The sequence below is a fragment of the Electrona antarctica genome, assembly GCF_951216825.1.
Source record: "Electrona antarctica genome assembly, chromosome: 18".
In the NCBI taxonomy this organism is placed as follows: domain Eukaryota; kingdom Metazoa; phylum Chordata; class Actinopteri; order Myctophiformes; family Myctophidae; genus Electrona; species Electrona antarctica.
The window spans coordinates 19,080,110-19,106,090 of NC_136799.1; the positions used below are offsets into that span (position 1 = coordinate 19,080,110).

A 25,981-nucleotide genomic window follows, 5' to 3' on the forward strand; every position below is an offset into this window, starting at 1 on the left:
TTGGAAGCCAATTCAGAATTTCAGATCAAACCATCGTCACTCGTTGGTGGATATTTTTCCAGGTGCTGTTTTTATATAGCTTATACACGTCTGATATTAAGTTGGGTCTCGTTCTTAGAGTATGGTCTCTTTACGTTACGCAATAATGAGCAAAGGCGGTTCCAAAACCATTCATGAAAGGGGTAGTGTCTTGTCCAGAGGAAAAATCCAGCCCCTTTCAAAGTTGTGTAAAAGTCCACGAGTCGCCTCCTCTCCCCCTTCTCCGCAGTGAGGGTTGTACAGCTGGCAATTTACAGACAAAAAGACTGAAAGGCATAATTGGCTGTTAGGTGGACCTCTTGCACCGCAAATTGGTGCCTTTTTATTGGGAGATGAATTAGAGCAAGTTTGGGGTGTTTATTTTACAGTTTTTTATTGCGGTTTTTAAAGTTTGCGAACTCCTGGATCAAATAAAGGCTAATTCTGGAATTAGGAGGACCGTTATAACCATCTTCAGGTAAGAAAGTGAAAGTGCTCTTATCTGATTCCTTAGTTGCAACCGCGAAATGAAATCTAACACCGACATTCCGAGCTCGTCCAGAAATCCTCTGGACGAGGAATTTCTGTGTTTGATTTGACGAAGATAAAAATAATTGTCATGCTACTTGTCTGACCAGAAATCTAAACTAGGCCTATAGTTATTTGGAGCATAAAATGTGCATTTCGTAATGAAGACGGTTGAGTACCAAATAACTACGAAAATTAATACAATACCTACTTTGAGTTATTGTTTAATGTGTCAAATGCAATTCGAATAACTTCAGATTCTATCTGGAGCAGTAGCCTAAATTAATGCCCTTCCATTTATTTCTTCATAAAGCGATATAATATGGAATGTTAGTATGTTACAATGGGGGGAAAAATGTCTATCCAGTGCCCAGCAAATTACCTAAACAGACTCCTGCATGGATTTCTTTTACAGCTCTGGTGTAGGCCTACTCTAACGTCTGAGTCTATGATTCTGCCCATTATGTGGTCGTACCAAATATATCTGGTGCAGTGTAGATTTAGTGTCCATATTTGTGGTCTTCCCAAATGTACAGTATTCAGCCAGACAGTCAAACCATAAAAAAGAGACTTCCAAAACTAGACTATGTCCTTATGTCACTGTTCTGAGGGGAAGAAAGAACGACAATCACTAGATGCTTATTTGAGTTGTTGGATGACTTCTCCCACAAATAAATAAATAATTATATATAGCCTATCTAGATTTAATTTTAATCTACATTGAGTCAGGGAGATATTTCAGAAACCAGCAACCAAAGGTTTTGTGACACAAGGGAAGTTTCACTGTGCTGCTAATAGAGTTCTTTTGAATCTACTAAAGTTTCTCAGTGAACTCTGATTTCATTAAACAACTGGTCTCACTCTCAAGTTAAGACAACACAAGAGGTTGCCCTGTTTATTTCTCAGCATCTCTGTCAATACAGCTCATGTTGATCTTTGACATGTCTTGATGACCAAGAGCACAATTGGTAGGGGGGGGGGGTGTGTGTGTGTGTGTGTGTGTGTGTGTGTGTGTGTGTGTGTGTGTGTGTGTGTGTGTGTGTGTGTGTGTCCGCATATATGTGTGCACACATGTGTTGTATTAAATATGCGTATCCTTGCCATACACTGTGAAATTGGACTCAGATGTCTCAGTGAGTCTCAGACATGTGTTGGAAAGGGTAGCTTTAGTTTGCGGTCTCTGGACAAACACACCACACTACTGTATTTGTGTCTCTAGTGGAGCAACCCCCCGTAATGTTCCACTCTCAACCACTCAACTCAACTCATCAATAGCAGTCTTATGCACAACTCGGTATAAAGCCTACAGGAATGTATTTATGAATTTCACAGTAAAAGGTGCCTGGATTGGTCAAATGATATACATATTATCTACACTGGTTGGCCAGGATGGCTTGAATTGGCCATATGCATGTGTCATCCATGTTGCTCTTACAGTATGTCATAATGAATGAAGTGACTTGCATGTCTGTCTCAAGACCTGATCCTTTCCCACAACACTATGAATATTACTGTGTACTAGGCTACACGCTATAACCTTTCAGACCAGTGGTGACAGCCATGTCAGTTAAGGCAGAACAATTCTTAAATTACATAAACACTATAAACAATGTATTTAGTATTTTTGTGATAGCCTATATGTTGACTTGATTGTCATTTGGGGCCGATGTGTGTTTAAATGTCTACTGCTATTCCGTCCTCCATTAGAGTCAAGTAAACACTGGCCAGATGTTTTAACTTAAGCAGCTGGAGCAACTACACTCTTACATCCATCCCACTTCTAGGAGAAGTCACTCATCCATGTGCTCTGCATACTTTCAGCTCCTTTGTTTCATGTCATCTCAGACTTGAGCTCAAGCTCTCTGCAAGATATTTTGGACCACTGAAGTGTTTATGCAATAATGTGGTGCTCCAGTTCAGGGTGCGAAAAGGAAGCCAGCCAATATAGCTTGCACATCATCATGACCATGGCTCGTTAGTCCTCTTCCAGACAATTTTTGAAGGTGTTGTTTTCCATTTTAAAGTCACAGAAATAACTGTATAGTATGGATATTTCTATTCATAGCAATGCTATGAACAGTCGGTAGTGCTGTCGCCTCACAGCTAGATGGTCCTGGGTTCGATTCCCGCTTGTTCTCTCCTCCGCGTCATCAGTGCCCATACCTGAGGCGGGGTTGGTGAAAGGGCCTTTCTGTGTGTAGTTTGCATGTTCTTCCCGTGTCCCCTAGGGTAGGTACTCTCACACAAAACATGCAGTAATCCTGGTCTCTAAACTACCTCCCCCTGGCCAGCCGGGGCACCTGATGGAGGGGGAAGGAACTGGTCAGAATAACATGTTCCTTCCACGCGCTACGTCTGGCCGGGGAAACTCTCCCCTGTCAGGTGAAAAGAAGCAGCTTGGACTCATGCATAGAAGGAAGCATGATGTCAGTCTGCTACCCCCCAGGTTGGCAGAGGAAGTGTAGCGCCCAGGATTACATTAGATAATTGACACTGGGTGAAAAAAAATGGGTTGCGAAATCGTGGGATTAAAAAAAAAAGCAATGCATGCTCCATCATTTTGTAGTTATTCATGAGAAGGATAGAGAGAAAGTAAAAACAGGAGAGAAATAAAACATTGCATAGAAAACAGGTCAAATTATTTAAAAAAAAATACATAGAGATATGTAGAAGCATGTATCATATTGATGTCTAGTCGTAGCCACAGTCAACCAGGGACCTCTGTCTACTATTCAATGAATGACCTAAAACTGTGTGGAAACAATTCAGAAATTAAAAGAATAACAGCATGGCAGAATTGTTTGGTTTGCAAGACAGTGGTCGTAGGTTTGTTAGCATTGGCTTTCTCTGCTTCTACCCCATATATTGACTGGCTATGCGAGACTAATCGATGTCTAAAACACTGTCACAGGTGTTACATTTCCATTGTACCAGCTGCATCTCAGTTGTCTTTATAATATTTTCTTATCCTCTCTCGCCACCTTTATCTATTCTATATCATCCCATTATCATTTAAATTGATTCAATAATTCAATTAAAATACAGATCAAAGCTTTTTTTCTCTCAGGAATGAACATGTGTTTCTAATATTTTGTACACTCAGTCTATTTAAAACACATGGAGTGTCAGGTAAACTATTGGCCCTTTACTCAACTCATAAAAGTATTGCTTATAAAAGCAAAAGCAGACTTGAATTATGGACAAATTCAAACAATAAAACTGACCCTGTTTTTAGAATGCATCATTTGACTTCACTTAAACCAGTCTTTCTACATTTGACCTACTCCTCAGTTAATTGAATATTGCTATACAGTAAATGCATTGAAACATTGAAACTGTATATATCATCTTTATTATAATAAATTAAGCTTTTCCATGCAAACACCCAGATGATAACATACTGACCTTTAAACCTTTAACCTGACTTGAATTTCCATATCTGCAGACGCAACGATGGAGAATTCAAGACGGTGGCAACATTTAGCCATCAGCCTTTTACTTGGGTTGTGGTTTCCTTCCTACCTCGCCCAGACCACACCCTCAGCTACCACAGCCCCTGTTGTGGGCACAACCTCCCCCCAGCCACGTACCACCGCAGCCCCCGAGCGTCTGAAGATCAGGATGGTCGGATATCCCCGCAAACACAACGAGGGCCGCATTGAGATTTTCTACAAAGGAGAGTGGGGTACCATCTGTGACGATGATTTCTCCCTGGCCAACGCCAACGTGCTCTGCCGCCAGATGGGTTTCGTCTCTGCCACGGGTTGGACACATAGCGCCAAATATGGAAAAGGCCAAGGTAGGAAGCAATGGCATGCATTATTTCAATACCTTAATGTTTCTGATCTGGGATTAGTGCACATGGAACCTAAATCTCAATTTCCTTCATGCCTGCTATGTTTGTAACTGTATGTTAAACCAGCACTATGTAACCTTCCTTTTCTGCCCCGGATTTGAACCCGGCTTCCTGCACAAGTGCTGACTGAGCACTTAGTAATAGGTTAGCTTGCTCAGGTTATAAATTTAATCTGGACCTTCAGGTCAAAATTCATGTCAGATCCTGAGTCTAGGTGAGACATGAACATGTTATATTGTATTAAGTAACATACTCTACCATATACAGATTGGAGGAAAAAAAGTTTCATAGTTTACTGGCCCCCGTAAAGTCTGAGTGACAAATTCATAGTTTGCTGAGAACAATGTTGAGAAGCTCCTTTGTCCCTCATAATGTGAAGACCCCTTCTTTTATTATTACAAGTTATGGTAGGGAACACATCGCTCTACTACTCAATGTTGCTGGAGAAATTCAGCACTACCAGTGCTTTGCATAACCTACTGTATATTAACCTGTTAATACCGGGAAAGGATCCATTATATCATTTTAGATTTTTGCATACGAAAACGTTTGATTACTATACTGATTTAGTAGGCATTGGTAGAATCGACCTCGGTCTTGATGTGTTAACTGTATGCCTATGTACAGGAAAGATCTGGCTGGACAATGTGCAGTGCAATGGAGGCGAGAAGAGCATTGAGAATTGTAAATCTCGGGGCTGGGGCAACAGCGACTGTACCCATGATGAGGACGCTGGGGCGGTGTGCAAAGACGAAAGGATTCCTGGCTTTGTGGACTCCAACATCATTGATGTAAGACTCTAAAAATACTTTTCATTGAGATCATGCCATAATTTGACTGGTCTGTGTGAGCCTTCTTAACACTATAGCTAAACTCTACATGTAAGCCACAATTGCAGGGACAATGATCGTAAACAGTCTGGGTTAGTGAGGCTGAGAGCTTGTTAGAAGCCTGTAAAAAAGAAAAGAAATTTGCTACCACTTTTCCAACACTTTACCTTGCCTACTGTAGGTTTTTAACTCGCATGCATGGGATACATTTTATGCCTCAGTAACTCCACCTGTTGCCATATGTTCACCCCTAGTGAACATATGGTGGTAATTAGCGTATAGTCTATACCATGTGTGTGCAATCATCATTAAATAGGCAGCAACTCTATAGACTAGAATGGTGTACTGTAGTCAATGGAAAGGTTTTCTCGCTAACCCTTCTAGCCCCTACCTAATCCAAGAGCCTGTGATTCCGTTTTTGTTTTGTTTTTGGATGGACTATTCTGAAATGATGAGGGAAATGTAACTGTAGCATATTCCAGTTGTCTGCTTGCCTCTTTTTGCAGTCCATGTTCATGAACGAAAGGTCTGAGGTGAACAAGGTTAGACTGGGGAGCCCTTCAACCTTGGTTTCCTGGAAACAGCAGGAACTCAGCATTCTAACTAACTGGACAGCAGATCCATTGAACTGGCTTGAATCACTGCCTTTTGATTTGACATGGTATCCCATGCCAAGTCACTCTGATGTGCAGTATTTCAAAAAGAAGATCCTAACAGATCCTAAGATTTCCTAACAGAAATAGCTTTCTCAAAAGCAGAGTTTTTGCTTTCTTCTTTCCGTCCATCCTGTTATGAGTCAGACTCTGTCAACTGTGGTGTCCAGACAACAATTCGGGAATGCAGCCAGCTTCTTTTCCACTTATTCAACATTGCAGTGAAAATCTGGCAAGCAGCGCCATGATCACTTTAACCATTTACAAGGTGTTAGCGAGGAGATTGGAACCCTGATTCCAAGATTATAGTGTTGGTAATGGCTATGAGTGTGACTCGCATGAACCATTTACAAGACGTTAGTGAGGAGATAAGAACCCTCAATCCAATTATAGTCTGTTATGGTTATTATGACTGGGTGGGGAGATACAATCGTTACAGACAATGATTAGGTACTCGGTGCATCCTAGTCAAGAGGTATGCTTAACGTTAAACCTTTATTCATTATAGCGTCTTCATAGAAGAGCTCTCCCTGCATTTGTGGCACTGCTTGTTTTTTGGCACTGCTCGTGCACATACATGCATGCATGCATGCATGCATGTGCGTTTGTGTAAGTGTATAGTGTCTTAAGACAGACCGTTGACTCACGTCAAAATTCAAGGAAAAGAGGGCACTGTTTATTCCTTTATTTTTTGACAATGGATTCTGTAGCTCAGAGTCCAGTACAATGTTGGGGTTTCTTTTAATCCAGCAAGTCAAATATTCTTTTAGTGGATTATCAATACATTTTAGCAGATTTCAACAACATTTCACAGCAAATGTTTTAAGATATTTGACCTGACCTCCTCAAACCTGGTTTGATTTCCAACAGGCGTTTGTTGACGAGAACAAGATAGAGGAAGTGCGTCTGCGGCCAGTGGTCGTTATGGCCAAGAAGAAGAAGCTCGTCACTGAGGGTGTGGTGGAGGTGAAGTACAAGGATGGCTGGGCTCAGATCTGCGATGTGGGATGGACACCCAAAAACAGTCGCGTGGTCTGCGGCATGCTGGGGTTCCCGCACGAGAGGAAGGTCAACAAGAACTTCTACAAGTAAGTGAACCTTTCCCAGAGTTTACAGTCATGTGGAACGATGACATTTCCTTAACTTCGCTCCTGCCTGGCGAGGGGATGGAACGGTACTTTGACTAAACCACAAGCAGACTTCTCAGGATTTGTCAGATAAAGACCAGTGTTACTTACTATGGTATGGACATGATAGGGACAGGCTAAGCAGACATTCCTCACTGTCTGCCAACAGCAGCAAGGCTGTCCAGCACACGTGACAAAAGAAGAAGACGAGCCTCTGTTTGTCCTATTTTCTTCAACTTGGGAGGATGTTTCTGTTTTTCTAGGAACAGCGTGTTAACTGTGTGTGTGTGTGTGTGTGTGTGTGTGTGTGTGTGTGTGTGTGTGTGTGTGTGTGTAACCATTAATTAAAATGCATCTTGTTTGGTACCGGCACCAAGTTATTTCCTTTAGATTGCCGTTTGTGATCAATAACGAAACCCAAACAGTTTGAATTTCCATTTTGCGGCTTCCCTGGCCTACTTTAAGGTGATAATTCTACTTCTTGTAGTTTATTGCTCTCTGGGAAGTAGTAATCAGTCAAGTTTAATGAAAAATGTGTTATTCGACATTCAATGACATATGTTTGATAAATTGTATAAGCAACACAGAATAATAAACAATTAGTTTTCAGAGTAGAAACGTACTTAAATTTGAATTGGGTGTGGGCGTAATAAGGGACCTGGATAGAGTTGCTGGCCCCCCAAACGGTTGAGGACCAATGGTATAAAACGGTCTGAATTATAACCGGTAAGACAGAAATGACAAGCCTATTATTTAGTATTGGAAATCAGCCCCAATGGAAAAAAGCCACATCATGGAAAAAGAATCATTGCTGCATAGAGTGACAGATAACTATAACCTCAGTTTCCTCTCCTAAATCAGCCATCCATTATGACAGCACACATCGCACATTCCAGGCCTTCCTCCAACTCGCGCACACACACAACACACACACACTTCATCTCGTGCAGATGGTTCACAGTAGTACGAGGGGAAATGTGTGTTTTCTCTCAAATGTGTGCGAAGGCTCAGGTCACTGAGGAACAGCGGGTTCAGGGGGAGGATTGGTGGAAGGGGGGGGACTGATGCTTTAATAGTCAAACTGTAAGCATCAGTACATTGTTCAGCGGTAGCACATGTGCTGTAACATACTGTAGATGTAGAATAAACCTATTCACAGCGCCCCCAGTTGAATTAGGAACAGTTTAATTTCAGTATTATTTCACCAACTAAGTTGACTCAATGAGTGAATGTACAGTATGAGAATGACTATTCAAGTCAATAAGTCATAGGATTCACTCTCTACTCATATCTCTCCAACTGTCTACACTACAGTATACTGTATACTATACTCACTGTTGTATAACAAGAATATTCTCTTATGGGGGTCCCTCGCACAAAATCAATTCAAATGGGGGTCAGCGGCCTAATATGTATCAATAGAGTTTTTCCCCCCTATACTACCAGGGTGAATTTATGTGCAGATTAAGGAAGATTAAGATTTGCTGATGGGGAGTTTAAGCCGTTTCACAATTTATTGCTGCCCTCTTAACTCCAAATGTAGAATTCACTTGAGTGCTGACAAACCACACAAATGTAACATGTAGACAAATGTAAAACATGTCGTGGTTTACATAAGTTTCTTAAGACCAACATCAATCAATTTAAAGTAGCATTCATATGCAAAAAGTACTCAAATTTGGTTTTAGGGATAAAAGATTGGTTGTGGCGATTGTATCCTGTATATTGATTTGATATTTTCCCAGCCTTGCCTAAAAACATTTTCATAATATTGTATGATGAAAATTCACAATGCTTGCTGCTAGTATGTTATGTACAAAAGATAAGAAAAATTAAGGCTTGACACCTGCCGCACTTTAACAGAAAGGCTCAAGAGTTGCAGTGTTACGTGACTATTCCAGATCCAGACTATAGCAAAGTTTTCACAGACACAGAGACATATTGTCAGGCCAGTGTGAAGTAGTAATGTATATAGAATATACTGTATGTTTTCTCTAATTCTGTTTGCTTAGCTGTCTGCCTTCCTCTCTGCTACACCATTCATTCTAGTTTGAGACTTGACTTGAGTCAGAGAGTAGAAACTGCAGTGACTGCAATATTTTAAATGTCCATATTTGTACACACACACACACACACACACACACACACACACACACACACACACACACACACACACACACACACACACACACACACACACACACACACACACACACACACACACACACACACACACACACACACACACACACACACACACACACACACACACACACACAGTTGTTTCCACAAATTCAGAATGGAAGACTGTTTTGTAATACACAAATCATGCAAAAGTGCTTACTTCTGATCAATTCTTCATAGTCTTTTGTTGATCAGATCCACATACTGTACCGTTGCAATTATAGGGGCAGTGAGCTGTGTGGCATGATAGCTCTTTAATGAGAATGGTTGGATAGTTCCTAATATGGCGTTTGGTTTTGGACAGCTAAAATAGTGATGTAAATCATTCAAGGGCTACCTTAAGCACCTATGTAATATGATTTCTGAGCACTCCAGGAATTTTAGAAATGTTATTCACTGAAACCCACCCTGAACCGAGAGTGAGAGTGAGAGTGAGAGTGTGTGTGTGTGTGTGTGTGTGTGCACGAGAGTATGAGTGAGTAAGAGTGTGAGCAACTGAGCATGCATTTGTGTGTCAATGAGTGTAAATATGCAATTTTATATGGAGAAGGACAATCAAACATGCATGTGTGTATGCCTGCATGGACATTATACAAGTCCATAATTTACATGTACACATCCGTATGTAATTTAGCATGTACGTCACAGTCCGTACACTGCATATGATGATAGCGCTGGGTTGTTTCACCATTGCAGACGTCTGAACAAAAGAGCAGCGGAGAAGGTCACCAAACCAAAGGTTCTAGTTTCAGCTGCTGGCAGGTATTATTGTAGAAGGACAACCCACCGTCAGCCTGCTGACCATACTCTGTATACTGTTAATGACGTGGGTTTCCTGTACCAGTAGTAAATAACCACGTAGCCGTGTTCTGTCTTTCTCATTGGGTAGTAAATAACCACGTAGCCGTGTTCTGTCTTTCTCATTGGGTAGTAAATAACCACGTAGCCGTGTTCTGTCTTTCTCATTGGGTAGTATTGGTGTTTGTCCAGCATGCGAATACTCCGAATAGTTTGTCTGTGAGTGGTTTTTTTTGTCCAGTTATAAATTATAACTGATATGTCCAGGGATTCTGTCTGTTCTCTGGGATATGTTTGGTTTTTTGCCCCTTTCACTTAGCGTGGTTAACCACTGCCCCTTGAAAACATTTCATTTCAGAATGAAATTAAATGGGGGAGTGGGAGTGGTTAACCAGGCTACCTTTCACTTGCTCACTGTAAAATCCAGAGTGTTCATTTTACTCTGTACAAATGTAACCAAATGGACCGTATGTGTGAATGGATAAATTAACACTGAAGATTTTATTGTGTAGACATGGCACAGATTATATACACTTGTACATGGCCAGCAAGCTATCGGAAAATATTTTCTAAGACTTTAGCTAAGCATTTATACTGCACAAGCCAATGTCAATCAATCCAATTACTAAGTATAATACATAGTATTTGACTTTGGCACCAAGGCAGATTAAATCAATTTGGTGCTCAAATTGCTCCTTTGCTAATGCTGCCTTGATGTGGCAAATGTCGTCAATCTGTGCTGTGTGAGAGTGACCGCAGTTTCATTTTTCCATGGATTTACTCAAGTCTCATCTAATGCAACAGCTGGAAAATATATTCCTCACTATGGCATTCTATTTGGAGTAATTTAACAACCATGGTTCTTAAACTGAAATGAGTTGCAGACCCTTACTTCTGCTGAGTTTTTAAATTTATTTTTTTATTTCTGTATGTATCTAATACATTAGCTGATAAATTAACGGCTTTGTCACATTCTCTATGATAAGAGTGACTTAATTTAGCTTCTTTGATGTATTTGTAGGTACAGTACAGTATAACCAAACTTCCAATAAACAATTTGCAGTGCTAAACATACAGTAGATAATATTTCTGCACCTTTGTGTAAACACAAACTTTCACAAAAAAAAATCTTATTTGGGACCTGCGTTTACAAATGTTTAAGAACCATATTATACAGCTTTACATTTTGTGCCTTCATTAGGTCTACATACAGTACAGGGATCTGACATCTCTGTTGACCATAATCACACAGAGGCCATTTAGCTCTTGTCATAGGGGTGTGAAGAGCGAAATAGTCACCATGCGAAATAAAATGAAATGCCATAAAGGAATAAAGTCAATGTGGTAACACATTGACTGGCTTGCATATAACCATACAGGAGGATTTTTTAAGTATGATACTTACTAATCAAAATATTGGTGTACAGTCTGTACACTGTATATCATACACATTATGATGCTCTGTTGATAACTCAACTCAAGCCTAAATAATTCATCCATACCATAACCATGTAACATGATTCTGTTTGTGTTCTTGGCATTCTTAAACAAAAAAGTGTCACTTTCAGCACATTTTTGGACAATTGTGAGCACTTAACACAATATTTGTGCTATCTTGTAACATCCACTATAACATATTGGTGTGAACAAAATAGAGTAATAACAACACACACTCATTAATATTGTATCTTGTTACTGCTGCATTGAAAAGTAAAATCTTCATGGTGTCTAGACCCACCGAAGTGCTGAAAATGATGCATTGTTCATTATACTCATGAAGCTACAGTTTTCCATTGTCTTTGTACAACACAACCATTGTCACTAAGGCAATAATGTCTGCCAGATCATCCCCTAACTGCATCTAACCACTGTTTACATTGCAGGCAGGCACCCAAAGCTAAAGCTAACTCTAAGTCTAAACAGAACGACTCAGACAAAAGGTAAACCAAGGAAGAACTACGTCATGGGTATATTCATATGGCTAAAATAGGTCTGAGCAGGATCACACATTATGCTACATGGGCTTCACAAACAGTTGATGGTTAACTGCAATGGATGAGCCAAAGAGGTTGTTGGCAAGAAACACAAAGGCCTTCAGCCATGTCGGTCCCTCTTAATTCTTGCCATAATCAAATGGCTGTCCTGCACATGTTGTAGCCCCCGTTAGGATCATTCATCCCTTCATTTTGGCATACATAGTTATCCAAATTTCAGGAATATTTCAAGTGAGATCAAAACCCGTTTAGTTTAGTTTATTTCGGACATTTCTTAACAAGCATCTAACAATAATACATTATACAAGACACTTGAGTGGCCCGAAAAGGTGTAGGCTGAAGCTAAAAGCTTATAATTGCCTACCCTATTTGTTTACAGAATCAAATATCAAAACAAATCAATAGAGATCAATATAGTTGATGTTGTCCATTAAATCCTGCATCTGTATCGATTATTACTATACAGTAAGTAGAATATCCCTGGATATGATAGATTATGGAACTTCCTCTTACAGTAGGTACTATAATGTTGATATTGTTTTGATACTTTTGTAAAACGTTGTGATAATGTAGGTTAACTGAGCTGACACTCATTTAATAATGTGAGCTGATCAGTCTGTATTGTGATAAGCTACTAAAACAAGCTCAAGGCCATTTTCAGTTTCCTTTGTAGGAGAGAGGTTTGGTGTGGCTAATTCGTTCAAACTCACTCAGTCGGTTGGTCATTCATTCATTGATATTTAAATGTGTCTTTTTATCTTTGTCTTTTGTATAACCTAAAGCATTCATTCTGAGCCAGCCCAATAAAAAATATATATTTGAAAATAAAATAAAGAAATCCAGTAAATTAATTCATTGATTTTTTATTTTTTTACTTATTCACTATTGTCCATCCTCTCCCCTACAGACTGTACCTAGAGCGTCAGAAACATCTCTACCACGTCCACTCAGTGGCCTGTACTGGAACAGAGGTCCACCTGGCAGCCTGCCCACTGGAGTTTACCAAACCCAACACAACCACAACCTGTGATGGCGGCATGCCAGTCGTTGTTAGCTGCGTGCCAGGGCCACAGTTCACTCAAAACATCGGCTTGAAGAAAAAGATGAAGACTTCGGTAAGTAACCAATGAAATAGCTAAATGGACTTTCAGTTTAAAAAAAAAAAAAAAAGAGTTCTCCGGAGATGCTGATAGCAAATGCATATTGTTTATCCATGTCATTTAGGGCAACGTCAGGCTGAAGGGAGGTGCCAAGCTGGGTGAGGGCCGCGTGGAGGTCCTGAAGAACAATGAGTGGGGGACGGTGTGTGATGACCGCTGGAATCTCCAGTCAGCCAGTGTGGTCTGCAGGGAGATGGGCTTTGGCAGCGCCAAGGAGGCCCTCACTGGAGCACGTCTGGGGCAAGGTCTGGAATGTTCAGTATATTTTTCATCCTGTGAACTTGAATCGTTCAATTTAGTAAATTAGCTGCTGGAGCATCAGGTGTGGATGGATCTTTGACAAAGTAAAAGTGTTAAATCTACAATCCAAAATGTATTTTAATGAATAAAACATTCTTTTAACCAATGTGTTAATACAATATACGTCAGTAGCACATCTACCGATTTTTGGAGATGGTCTCCCTACTCTTCCTTTGATAAATGTAGAGTAAGTGGTTACTGGTTAAAAGAAAGCAGAGTCTGAGACAGTGTGTACTTAAAAGCACAGTTATCAGTAATCAGCCGTCTATATAACGCCAGCAGTTCAATCTCACAGGTCATCTCCAGCTCAGCCCTGATGTGATCTCAAGCAAAGGAGACATTCCAGGAATGGCATGTTTTAAGTCAAATTGGAATGCAGTGATGGACAGCCACTCTTTGTTACAAGTTTTCATGCTGTCATATGTAACACATCTTTACCACTAAGCCAAAGGCAATTGCCTATGGCTCGGGGGAGATATTAGGCTTCTTGAGGCCATCAGGCTGAAGCTGTGAGCCACTCTGCTACACTCACCCTGCTTTTGACCTCATCCTACGGGGGAACCCGATCCGGGTCACTGCACCATTGTAACACCCAGGAATCTAACCTGGGTCTCCCGTGTGGAAAGCTAACATCTTAACCACTAATCCAAAGGCCTATGGCTATGGCTCAGGAGAGATAGACTTTTTGAGGCCATCAGGCTGAGGTTGTGAGCCACTCATATATATATATGCTACATATACATAACTTAGTCTAGGAGATTGTCCTTTGATCTTCATATTACACAGTACACACAGAGTGTGCATTTATTGTATTGTTGTAATACACTGAGTAACACAGCAGCAGTTAAACGCCTTAACCCTAGCATCCCCATTCTGACATGCGCATGTCATAATAGGCAAACATTTGGCAAAAATAGCAGATCAAGGAAATATATAGTATTCCCAGTGTAAAAAACAAAATGGACATATTAGGGACCGCGTGAGTTACCAAAGGACTGAGGAGTTTACTATGTATAGGCCTGTTTTATTCAGGTTAAGATATGGATCATTTCATCCCAAAATGGTACAGTGTTTCATGCGGTAGCATCAAAGAGCCATCTGGCTCACAGGTATTTAGTTTGAAATGAGTTTAAGCTGAAATATTTCTTTTATCGTCTATCTGATGTTATGTGCAGCCACACAGACCTCCATTTCAGCAGGAAGTCAAATCATTTAGTGGTTGAGAAATGTAGATTTATTCTTATGTGTTATAAAGCTGTGTGTGTGTGTGTGTGTGTGTGTGTGTGTGTGTGTGTGTGTGTGTGTGTGTGTGTGTAAATGTGACCTTCATTACGTGTTCGTCCCATAAACATGGAGGTGTACTCAGGAACTGGACTAATTAGGTCTTGTCCGTAAACAACTAGCTTTTCAGGATACTTCCCTGAAATGCGTGCATGCGTGTGTACTGTACACACAGTCTGTGTGCTACCTCAGAGGAAGTGGACTGAGGCTCATCAGTGAATCTCTTTGAGGGAGCAGCAGACCCTCAAATGGATGTTGGATCATCAGCACCACATCTCTGCATTTGTACACATTTTAAGGCTCGGAAACATTCCTGCACGTCACAGACTCTGGAAATGTGCATTATAAGAGGAATGTGTTTATGGAATTAGGCTATTAAGTATTCAGTTAGCTTTAAGTCAACAATTGAAGATTATACACTCCAATGCCAGACTGTCTAGGGATTTAAATTAGCAAGCTTCCAGTTTCAATGTCTGTCTGTCTGTCTGTCTGTCTGTCTGCCTGTTAGGCTCTGTCTGTCTGTCTGTCTGCCTGCCAGTTAGGCTCTGTCTGTCTAGCCATCTAACTGTTTCTGTCCACGTGTGTGTGTGTGTGTGTGATGATATATTGTGTCTGACAGGCCTGTCGGCCAATGGCCGCAGACTATGTTTTTGCCCCTGCCATCTTCCCGTCCGTCCGTCCGTCCACGTGTCTGAATCTCCGGTGCTATTTGACCGATCCACCTGTACAAAATGCAGGGGCCCATTTTGCACAAAATTCCACAATTCAAACTTTGCACGCCGAATCCCAGTAAGCAATTGAAGAACCTCTACTCACCGTCATGGTGGTGCTAGATTTTCTGCATTTTCTTCAAAACATACTTATTGCTGCTATTCCTACATTTTTTTTCCCAAAGCTCATCGGTAGACGTTATCTCTGCAGTTCAGATTCCATTCCAATTGGCTATGACTGCCTTCATGGGGGCCCAGGGTAGACAGCCCGGCTTGGCGGAGACCTGTGCTCCAAGGAGCACATTTTTCTAGTCTTACCCCTCAGTTCATCTGTCTGACTGCTTCTCCCCATGTGCCTCTGTCTTTCCTCCTTTCGGTTTGTCTGTATAGGAATGGGACCCATACACATGAATGAAGTCAAGTGTCTTGGGCAGGAAAAGACCATTTGGAACTGTCCGTTTAAAAACGTCACAGCAGAGGACTGTAGCCATATGGAGGACGCCGCGGTCGGCTGCAACATACCTTACTTGGGACTGGAGAAGACGGTCAGAGCTTCACTTTATTCCTTACTCCACCTCGCTTACTAAACATGTCATTCAATTTATGACTTTGTATTTTTGTGTATGTGAAAAGAATATATGAATAATTGTTTATTAATTCTTTATCAATTTAGAAGTTCAAAATTAAGCAGTTTTGTAAGGTAGTGTAGATAAACCGAGGAATTTTTGTATTACTGTTTTTAGTGCAATGCCGTTTAACTTTTATGAAAATATGGCTGAATCGTTTTGATACCGTTTTTAAATGTAATTAATTTAAATGTAAGGACTTTATTGTTTCGTGTTGTGTATATATAGTGTACCGGTATTTCATATCCATATTTTGTTGAACATTTTACTTCAGGAAACTGGGTTGTATTATGACGAGAGATGAAGAGCTAACAAGTATCATTGTACAATAAATTGTGCAATTTTACATCTTCACCATCATCCTACAGTAGCCTACCTCCCAAGCAAAGCAAACAAACAGCTTCATATCACTGTTGTAGAACAAACACTGTCATTTACTAGGTTTCATGCATTGGGTGAGTCTCAATCAGGACCTATCCTAGGGTCCTATCATCCTTGTTAATTCTATTGTAAAATGTTAGCCATACATGATTATGACTGAGGCAGCATGGGTTTCATTGCACATCTTTGCAAACGTGTTTTTGTCCAACAGTGGTATGCCTTTAATAGACTGTTGCCACATCATAATGTGAATGTGATACAATATTATTGTTCCATACCCTCAACAGAGACACACAGATAGATGTAGATTCAATGACATAAGCATTAGTTTTTGATTGGTGTTAAAAAACAAATCTAATTTATATTTTATTATTTTTCTCAGCTTGTGTCACCTTTCAGATAACCACCTGTCTCTGTTGAGGACAGACAATAAAATCGCAGGAATTAAAACATTTCTAACAATAACAAGCTTAAAACTGGCTTCTAGCAATGCTAGCTGTACTGCTGCCAGTAGTAGTACCCATGTGTACAGTATGTATGCTTCGCGCGCTTTGTGCTTAACCCTTTTGGCTCACACAGATACGTCTCACTGGAGGACGCACGCGGTACGAGGGCCGTGTAGAAGTGATGGAGAAAGACTCAAATGGGACCGTGGGCTGGGGTCTGATCTGTGGAGAGAGCTGGACTACCAAGGAGGCCATGGTGGCCTGCAGGCAGCTGGGCTTGGGCTATGCTAACCACGGCTTAAAAGTAGGTTATTAACCCACGCTTTGCTGCAAAATAAAGAGCGAGATTAAGCTTAGTCATGGCCCTTTACATCTTGAATTCAGTCTTTAAAAGCTGCTTTAATGAAATTAAGTGGAAGAATCTTCTAATTGGGTGAGGTAATTTTGTTTATTTCCATGTAGCCCCCAAGAATGTCCTTGTTGACTCAAGTCAAGTGGCATTCTCTTGAAGCAGGTGACCCATGACAATTTAATGAGATTGAGACTCACTTGTTTCAAGAACATTTTTCTAACAAACTCAAATAAAGTGCATGACAAATAAATGTTAGAATTAACATACTTCAGTTTCTGCCATTTCTCCACTTTTCAAGAAAATACGATTTTAAGACTGAATCAAAGATTAACGAGTTGTCTGCCAGAGTAGTCTGGACCTTTACTGTAAGCAGGATCCCCTGTGGTTCAGGGAGATTCTTTCTTGGCTGTCTAGTAGATGTTTGGCTTCCCACAAGGAAGGCCCAGATTCTAATTTAGTCTGTACAGTCATGTAACCATATATTTGGAGTTTGTGACGCAAGTCTGGGAGAAGATTCTTATATTCTTCTGGTCTACTTTACTATACTTTAGTGGTGTGCTATTTTAGTCCTCTACTTTCACCCCAGATCCCGAAAATCCACTTTCATCCTCCAACCACAGCACTCGCTATTTGGATATTTCACAAAAATGGGACAAAAATTATCAACTAACATTCCGTTCCACAACATCCAGCCTTAATATGAAGAATCTTCAACCAGCAAATAAACCCCTACGCAGGCTTGAGTTTGAGCCGCTCAAACTGAAGCCAAAGAGTGACTTTTTCACATTGGTTTTGAATTTGAAACCATGTGACAAACTACTTTTCTAATAATAACTAACCTCACCGCTGCTTCAGTAGTACCTGCCACACTGAACTATAAAACTTAATCCAAAAACAGAAATGTGCCTGTGGCATCAAGTCATGCGATTAATAAAAACAAGGCAAGATCAAACAGCACAGACTAACATAGACTCATAACAACAAAGTCTCCAGACAGTACATGAGCCTCAGGCCTCCAGGGCTCGCAGACAGAACAGGAAGCCCCTGTCCTTCTACTGACCTCCAGCAGGGGCCTCTGTGCAGATCCGGATAGCGGGCGGTCGGACCACGTATGAGGGCCGGGTTGAGGTTCAGGTGGGGTCCAGGTGGGGCACAGTGTGCAGTACAAACTGGACCACCAAGGAAGCCATGGTTGTGTGCAGGCAGCTAGGGCTGGGATACTCCATGCATGCCATCACTGTAAGTACATTAGGATGAATCATTCACTTCTCCATTCACGTATTTGTGAGATGCAATGATTTACAGTCAAATCAGCAATGCTAATTTAACTCGCTCGTTTGACGTTGAAGTACTCAATACAATATAATAAAAATATAATATTGTTTTAACATTTCCGCACAGTGTTTCTTCAAATGTGGAAATCTCATGTTGGACTGAAACTCTTCAAACATACACATCTCACTGAATAATAGTAGGGGTGAAAAAAAAAGAACAGCAACAGCACGCAACTAGAAGAAGTGCCCTTCTGGGCACAGGTCTCCACCAGGAGGATAGGACTGTGTGAGATGTTTGGCAAAATGTTTAGGAGTAATATAAACATGTTTGCCTTTGATGGAAATTGGATGATTTGAGGCATTTTGTTCCAAAAATGTGTTTTGCAAAAATCAACCTGTTGGTGGCGCTATAACAGGCCAATGTGAAAAGGGTGGGATATATTCCTCAGCCTAGTAAGAAAATGTGTGAAAGATTTCACGTAAATTGCAAGCTGCGTTCATGATTTGAGGCTATTGTTCAAAACGGGGCAATCTTGCAAACTGTGAAAGCCAATTATAGCCAATTAGGATGGAATATGAAATATCGGACAGATCCAACTTGAGCACATGACCATAGAGATACTGTGTAACGATTTGTGAGATTTTTGGACAGAATCTGGAGGAGTAATGTAAAAAAATGTGTTTTACAAAAGTCGGCCTCCTGGTGGCGCTCTAAAAGGCAGATGCGGAAATTGCAGGTCAAAGGTTTGTCCTTGGCCTCTAGGGAGTGTGCATGCAACGTTTCACGCAGATCGGTGCAGTTTTAGGTAAAAATGTGAAAAGCTGCCTCATGGTGGCGCTATAACAGGCCGTTCTGGAAAATGCGGGGCAGAGGTTCATCGTTGCCATCCAAGGAGTGTGTGTGCAAAGTTTGGCATCGACCGGGTTAACGGTGCCGGAGATTAGCTGTACACAGACGGACGGAAGGAAGGACGGACGGACACACACACGGACGGACGGACACACGGACGGAGTGCAAAACATACTCTCTCCCCATGCCTTCGGCCTGGTGGAGACAATGACAGTTCTGTGCAGTTTAGCATGAAACATAAACGGCCCACTTAGTGAACAAGTGTAATGCCCTCTAGTGAACACATTGTGTTCTCAATGACGAGCCAAAATGACTCACACACATCTGGTTTATTTGATTGGAGAAAGAAAGAAAAGAAAACATTGAACTCCTTTAAGCTGCATTTGTTAATAATAATCTCTACAGAACATCTTTCATTGGTCTTTTGTCCCGATTTTTTAAAGGAGCATTCCCTACTTACATTAGCATGTAATGACAACAGTAGTGAAGCATAGTGTGCGGTTGGATATTGTAATGTGATTTGTGACATGAATAACGCAGCTCCGGCTAAGTGTAACATACATGCACAGTCAATTTGTAGCTCAGGTGAGTATTCAAAAGGTAACCAAATAGTCCATTTGGTTTGTACACTCTAGGCTCCATTTTCGTCACTGCTAAACCCCTTATCCCTAAACTTCTTTGCCTTTTTTTACTATTTTGAAAAACATTTGAGTAGTTCAACTAGCCAATGTACATTGACATGTTGTGAGCTTGTAGACTGGCCATTTTAAACTATTCAAAAATGTTTTGCAAAATAGTTTTTTTTTTAAAAAGGCAAAGAATTTAGGGATGGGTTTAGCGGTGACGAAAAGCAGTGTGTGTACTGAAACCGATTCAAATCTCTATAATAGATGCATTGTTTTGTTTGTTTGTGTCTAACTCTCTAAGGAAACGTGGTACTGGGACAGCAGCAATGTGACAGAGATGGTGATGAGTGGCCTGAAATGTACTGGCAGTGAGATGACTCTGAGCCACTGTCAGCGGCACAAAACCGTGAGCTGTCAGAAAGCTGCAGCCAAGTTCGCGGCTGGAGTTATCTGCTCTGAAAGTACGTGATAACAACACTAAAGGGCCGTCCAAACTAAGATCGATAACTATAACAGCTACTGTAAAAATATGTTTTAAAAATCATTCTAATTCAAGTCGATGGTATATAATGGCGTTTTCAGAGCAAATTGATGATATTGTTGATGTCAGGAAGACTGATATCCCATCTAAATCTTTTTAATATATATATTTTATTGGCATTTTTGCGACATACAGTGCATACACTATCACACACACACATGTACACACATATACCCTTGTACTTGCGTAGTTATGTAAAAAATAAATACATTATTAAACAAACTATTAGTTCTTATATCCCTACTTATCCCTACTTGCATAATATATATATATCTTGTTTCCGTTGCGTGACACCACACACAATCAAGTATAAATGAGATATTAGCCTACGCTATGGTTGCACTTAGAAATCACTCTATAAAAGCCTCTACATGTAAATAAGTAATTACTCTGATTCTATGCACAGCGGCGTCTGACCTGGTTCTGAATGCCCCGCTGGTCCAGTCGTCTGTTTACATTGAGGACCGTCCTCTGCACATGCTTTACTGTGCCGCCGAGGAGAACTGCCTGAGCAAGTCGGCTGCCAAGGCCAATTGGCCTTATGGCCACAGACGCCTGCTCCGCTTCTCCTCTCAGATACACAACATCGGACGAGCCGACTTCAGACCCAAGGCCGGCCGTCACTCTTGGGTCTGGCACGCATGCCATGGGTAACAAGAGCTTGCTTAATTAAGATCTGTTTCTTGACTTCTAAGAATAATAATAACTAAGCGGACCAAACATCTAGAGATCGGGCTGCTTTGCAGCCCTCACAGCTACGTTGCACCAGTGATCCAACTGATATGGCCATATATGGCACCGATCTCAATCTGTCAGTACTTGTCACTTAATATAGCCATAAAATGAGACAAAGACAGATCTGGAGGATAGCTGGTCTGTCCACAGTGACCCCAGGAGGAACAGGACACCTTTTTAGAATACACCAACATCTTCGTATTCCAGTTTTTAACCACATTTACCTTAATTTAAGTACCAGTCACTAAGAATCAGTTTGCATTTCATAAGATTACTCTCTAGAAAAGGATGGTTTGACAAATATGCCATGACAGTGCACTTCACATGTTAGAGATCCATGATAGCCCTGCTATAGTAGACATTTCATTCCCTATTTTCTGAGATGTTGCTTTTACTTTGGCTGCCAGTGTAAACTGCTACTTGTCTACATCAATCTGGAACCATAAATCTATTCAGTACCCCTGAACCCAAATTGCTGCCGGACTAGTCAGGAGATTAGGGGCTCAATCTGGTAAAGAAAGCTTTCTCGTGAAAGGAGAAGGAGAAATATGTAATAATTGCACACTGCACAGCATAGGCTGTATGCATTTCACTCATGATCTTCATTGAGGAAAAATGCACCTCTGAGCATCTGGGGAATGGGTCATCACAGTTTATTACAATCTTTTTTTCCTTTTCTTTTTTTATGCGTCACTAAATGAGAATTATTGCATGTATGACCTTGCATATATGCATTTGTTCATTTAACATGCATGCATTGCATGCACACTCACTCACTCTAGATTCATATCACAAAAGTTTGTATTGGTTCTTTTTTTCCTTTCCTTTCCCATTGCTGTATACACTGAGCTGACTTGAAATATTTTTATTACAGGCATTATCACAGCATGGATATCTTCACCCACTATGATATGCTGAACATGAACGGAAGCAAGGTGGCTGAGGGACATAAAGCTAGTTTCTGTCTGGAGGATTCAGAATGCTTTGAAGGTGATTCTGACAGACTGCTCTACTTTACCATGAGACATCCAATAAACATTCAATATAAGTGCCACACATTTTAGACAACCATGGCAACATTTATAAAATTAGCACCTGCACTCAGGTACTGTAATTGCAAATGTGCAATACACTAGTGTGTGTAATACCGTACTGATCCCATGTACAGTATGGATAGAACACACTTGTGCGTGTCCAACAAGGGAGGAATGTGCCCAGTTAAATTCCTTGTGTACAACACTACTATATTTGGCAAATAAACAGATTCTAATGTACTATACAGTGAACGCCAATCACCTGGAACTCCAAGTAGGGTAAAACAAAAATAAGGAATTATGTATACCGTATTTCACCATAGTTTGTTAATGTTGTAAAACCTACAGTAATTAGGGTACTCTTGGTGATGTTGTGAGTTTGCCTTGTTAAATTATGGTAACCAAACTTTTTTGCAGGTGTTTCTAAGCGGTACGAGTGTGCCAACTTTGGCGAGCAAGGCGTCACTGTGGGCTGCTGGGATCTGTACCGTCACGACATTGATTGTCAGTGGATAGACATCACAGACATTAAGCCTGGAAACTACATTCTACAGGTGAGCAGTAGCTGAAATATAAAACAGGATTTAAGTGTTTAAACTGTTCCTCATTTTACTGGGGACCCGATGGAATAGCCTCTTTATATGTAACATTCTGGACGGATGTGTAGAACTACAATTATGCTACTGCAAGTGTAAATACAAACACAAGCTCATTCTGGATTTCTGGTACCACCACCACCACAGTATTTACATGGATAATATTCTTCAATCAAATTGAAATCATTCCGATTGGACATTACGACTTAACTGTATGATGCTCCATGGGCTTTTGTCTGTCCTGCCCCTTCAGGTTGTGATAAATCCTAATTTAGAAGTGGCTGAGAGTGATTTCACCAACAACGCCATGAAATGCAACTGCAAGTATGATGGTCATCGCATATGGCTTCATAACTGCCACACTGGTAAGCAGCTAAACGCAAATGCAAGGTTGTTTCTCACTTCTGTACTACGTACTTTAGTCATCTCCCAAGGGGAAAATTGAGGGTGTCATAGCATAATAAGAAGGTTCCCTGACTATACTGTCCTTCCTCCATTGTAGGTGATGCCCTTAGTGAGGAGGCAGAGAAGAGGTTTGAGAAATACCCTGGACAGCTTAATAACCAGATCTCCTAATGGCCACATCTACATCCAGGCCTGTCACACAAACAACAAAAAGTGGGGGTCATCATATGTGTAAACTAAGGTCTCTAGCTTGAGATGCTTGCCTATACCGATCTACATCCCCACCTATCACATCTGATGCAACTCATTTGATGTTCTGCGTTGGTAACAATTTCCATGGAAAGAGCCAATCAGCTATCACAGGTGTCCAGTATTATTATCATCGTCATTATGGTGAAGATGTTGTATGAAAGTTTTTATACTTCTTTTCCTGTCAATACTGTCAAATGTAAGCAAGCATACGCTATTGTGTTACAGGAGAATGAAAATTATGTCATACGTGTCTTTTTGTATGACTGCCGTCTAATGTGCAGCCTTTTATTGAATGTTTTGTTCTGAGTTGTGAATGAAGTATTTTTTTATAACCTAATAATTTCTACTTGGGAGTATCCAGGTTTAGACAGCCCTCATCTGTACAATATTTTCTATTACATAAACTACGAGAAATCTGTGGCATTAATGGGTACAACCCATTGTCTTCCGATCCAGCTGTATGAAAGTTCATACTGGGCATGTGTGTGGCTTCATAGACTAGGGTTGTCCTGTGAATGAAATGCCATGTTTGATCCCCCAACAGTCAAGGTCCAGGATGTGAACCATCAACCATGACTTGTGAATTGACATGGACTGAACTATCTGTGACTTTGAACTTGACTTGAACTTTCTAACGAGTCTATTTGATAAATTATACATTCCTAAATTGAAAAGAAAAAAATGGTATCCATTGTATACTTTTAGTATTGTGTAGGCTACTACTATAATTAATTTTAGGTAAATGGTATGAATTGGGCATGGGTGAATGGAAATACCATATGAATTTGTTGTTTGTTTGAAATGACGCATGATTGCGCTGGAGACTAGGGGACTCAACTTCGATTTGAGGTCTATGGTGACTGGTGACTTGGGAATTGGAGATGTGACTTTTATTAATTCAACAGTTCACTCTGGATAAAAGAAGCCTAAAATGCACATGGCCACGCCACTCAAGAGAATGCATCCAGTGTTTCGCACAGATAGATTTTTAGTTTACCATCATGTTCATGCTGATGGTTTTGACCTAATTTGACCTCCACTCACATGCATGTATGTTTGAATGTATTTATTGACAATGTCAAGGTGCTAAGGATAATACCCACCGAAGATGGTGTTTGCACAGTAGCATTGTGGTGTAAATAAGTTGTGTGTTTTGAAGACTATTTTAAAACGTCTGTAGTGTAGTCCCTATTATTATTATTAACACTCCATTTGTGGAAGGAAATAAGGAATTATTGGGCAATGATAAAACATTACAAAGTCAAATGCTATATGTATGCCAAAGTAATCACACCAGTGCCACCAAATAAAACGGTCAAAGAAAGAATGGGTATGATGTGTCTAAAAGACTTGTTACATAGGAAAGAGTTTTAAATTATATGAACTTCTGTCAAGTTATAGGACAATTGGCCTATTAGCCAATGTCCACCTCCACTTATTTTTAACAATAGATTTATTGCATTTATTTTTATTACCAACAAACAGTACAACAGAACAATACATAAACACAGACAATACAATTGGGCAGGCCTACTTAAAAAAATAAAAACAAAACAAAAAAATACAGTACATACATACATAGTAAATACAGTATAATAAGGGCTGTATAGGCCAATATGCCTTTCTTAGTTACACCAGAAATACGGTTCGACGTGCTCACACTTTGGGACTTGGGCGTCTTGTTGTTTACTCACTTGTTTGTCGATGCTGAATGATGATGACTGCTACGGGTAACGGGTTGATTATGGCAGGAGTTTGTATTGTGTGTGAGTGTAAAGGTTTCAAAATAAAAACGGGGCAAACAAAACAAGAACAGGCTCCAGACATAAACTAAACAAAGGTCTCAAAACAGACGAGCGCTGGGTTCAATAAAACAAATAAAGTATTTTTCTTTATTTCTTTCCTTTCTTAAACTGCGCTGTGTTTGTGCGATGCGTGCGAACTGTTTAAATCTGTATCTCTAGTACTACTGGCGTCTTTCCACTCACAGCTGTGGGCCTGTGACATAATTAAAGGGAACCATGGTGCCATTTTCCAAGGCAACCAGTGGGGGCGCCATTTAGTCACAAATATGTGAAATCAAATGAGATGACAAGGGCACTTGGCCCAGCCCTGAACCCTTGACTTTAGTGACGTCAGCTGTAAGTGCTTGAGGGTGAGAGGCTGCAAGGGCTCCAAAGTGGAATGGGACAGCACTTTGAAGATGAGTGCGCCATTATAACTGTCCTTATTCACAGTCAGTGCCTACATGCTTGGCCTATTTATACATGTCTATCATGTCTATTTTAGTATTTAAGCTGATCGTTTTATTATTAGTTTCATAAATACACTTTAGGCCTACTGTGTGATAGGGGTTGTAATATTCATATATAATAATATTCATTATAAATTGTATTTCCATATTCTTTTAGTTTGCTCATTAGT

The 25,981-nt window shown here is 40.4% G+C and overlaps 1 protein-coding gene and 1 long non-coding RNA gene across 4 annotated transcripts; one reads left to right on the top strand and one right to left on the bottom strand.

The window, feature by feature from the left end:
- The first annotated feature begins 279 nt into the window (after positions 1-279).
- Positions 280-24,441, top strand: loxl3b (lysyl oxidase-like 3b). 3 transcript variants are annotated; one of them, XM_079527377.1, is made up of 16 exons: positions 280-496; positions 3,992-4,345; positions 5,030-5,193; positions 6,756-6,973; positions 9,893-9,958; positions 11,878-11,934; positions 12,896-13,103; positions 13,213-13,393; positions 15,830-15,984; positions 17,026-17,196; positions 20,296-20,455; positions 20,942-21,185; positions 22,145-22,260; positions 22,722-22,858; positions 23,154-23,265; positions 23,403-24,441. In XM_079527377.1, the coding sequence occupies exons 2-16, from the start codon at positions 4,000-4,002 to the stop codon at positions 23,474-23,476; spliced, it is 2,409 nt and encodes an 802-aa protein (XP_079383503.1). In that variant the 5' UTR covers positions 280-496; positions 3,992-3,999; the 3' UTR covers positions 23,477-24,441. The 3 variants fall into 3 exon arrangements, with proteins under 3 accessions (XP_079383503.1, XP_079383504.1, XP_079383505.1); XM_079527378.1 differs by lacking the exon at positions 11,878-11,934; XM_079527379.1 differs by lacking the exons at positions 9,893-9,958; positions 11,878-11,934.
- Positions 13,116-25,578, bottom strand: LOC306941739. The gene is made up of 3 exons (XR_013792208.1): positions 25,252-25,578; positions 18,305-18,481; positions 13,116-13,428 (listed from the first exon to the last, which is right to left on the bottom strand). It is a non-coding gene; the product is annotated as an uncharacterized lncRNA (long non-coding RNA).
- Positions 25,579-25,981: the final 403 nt, after the last annotated feature.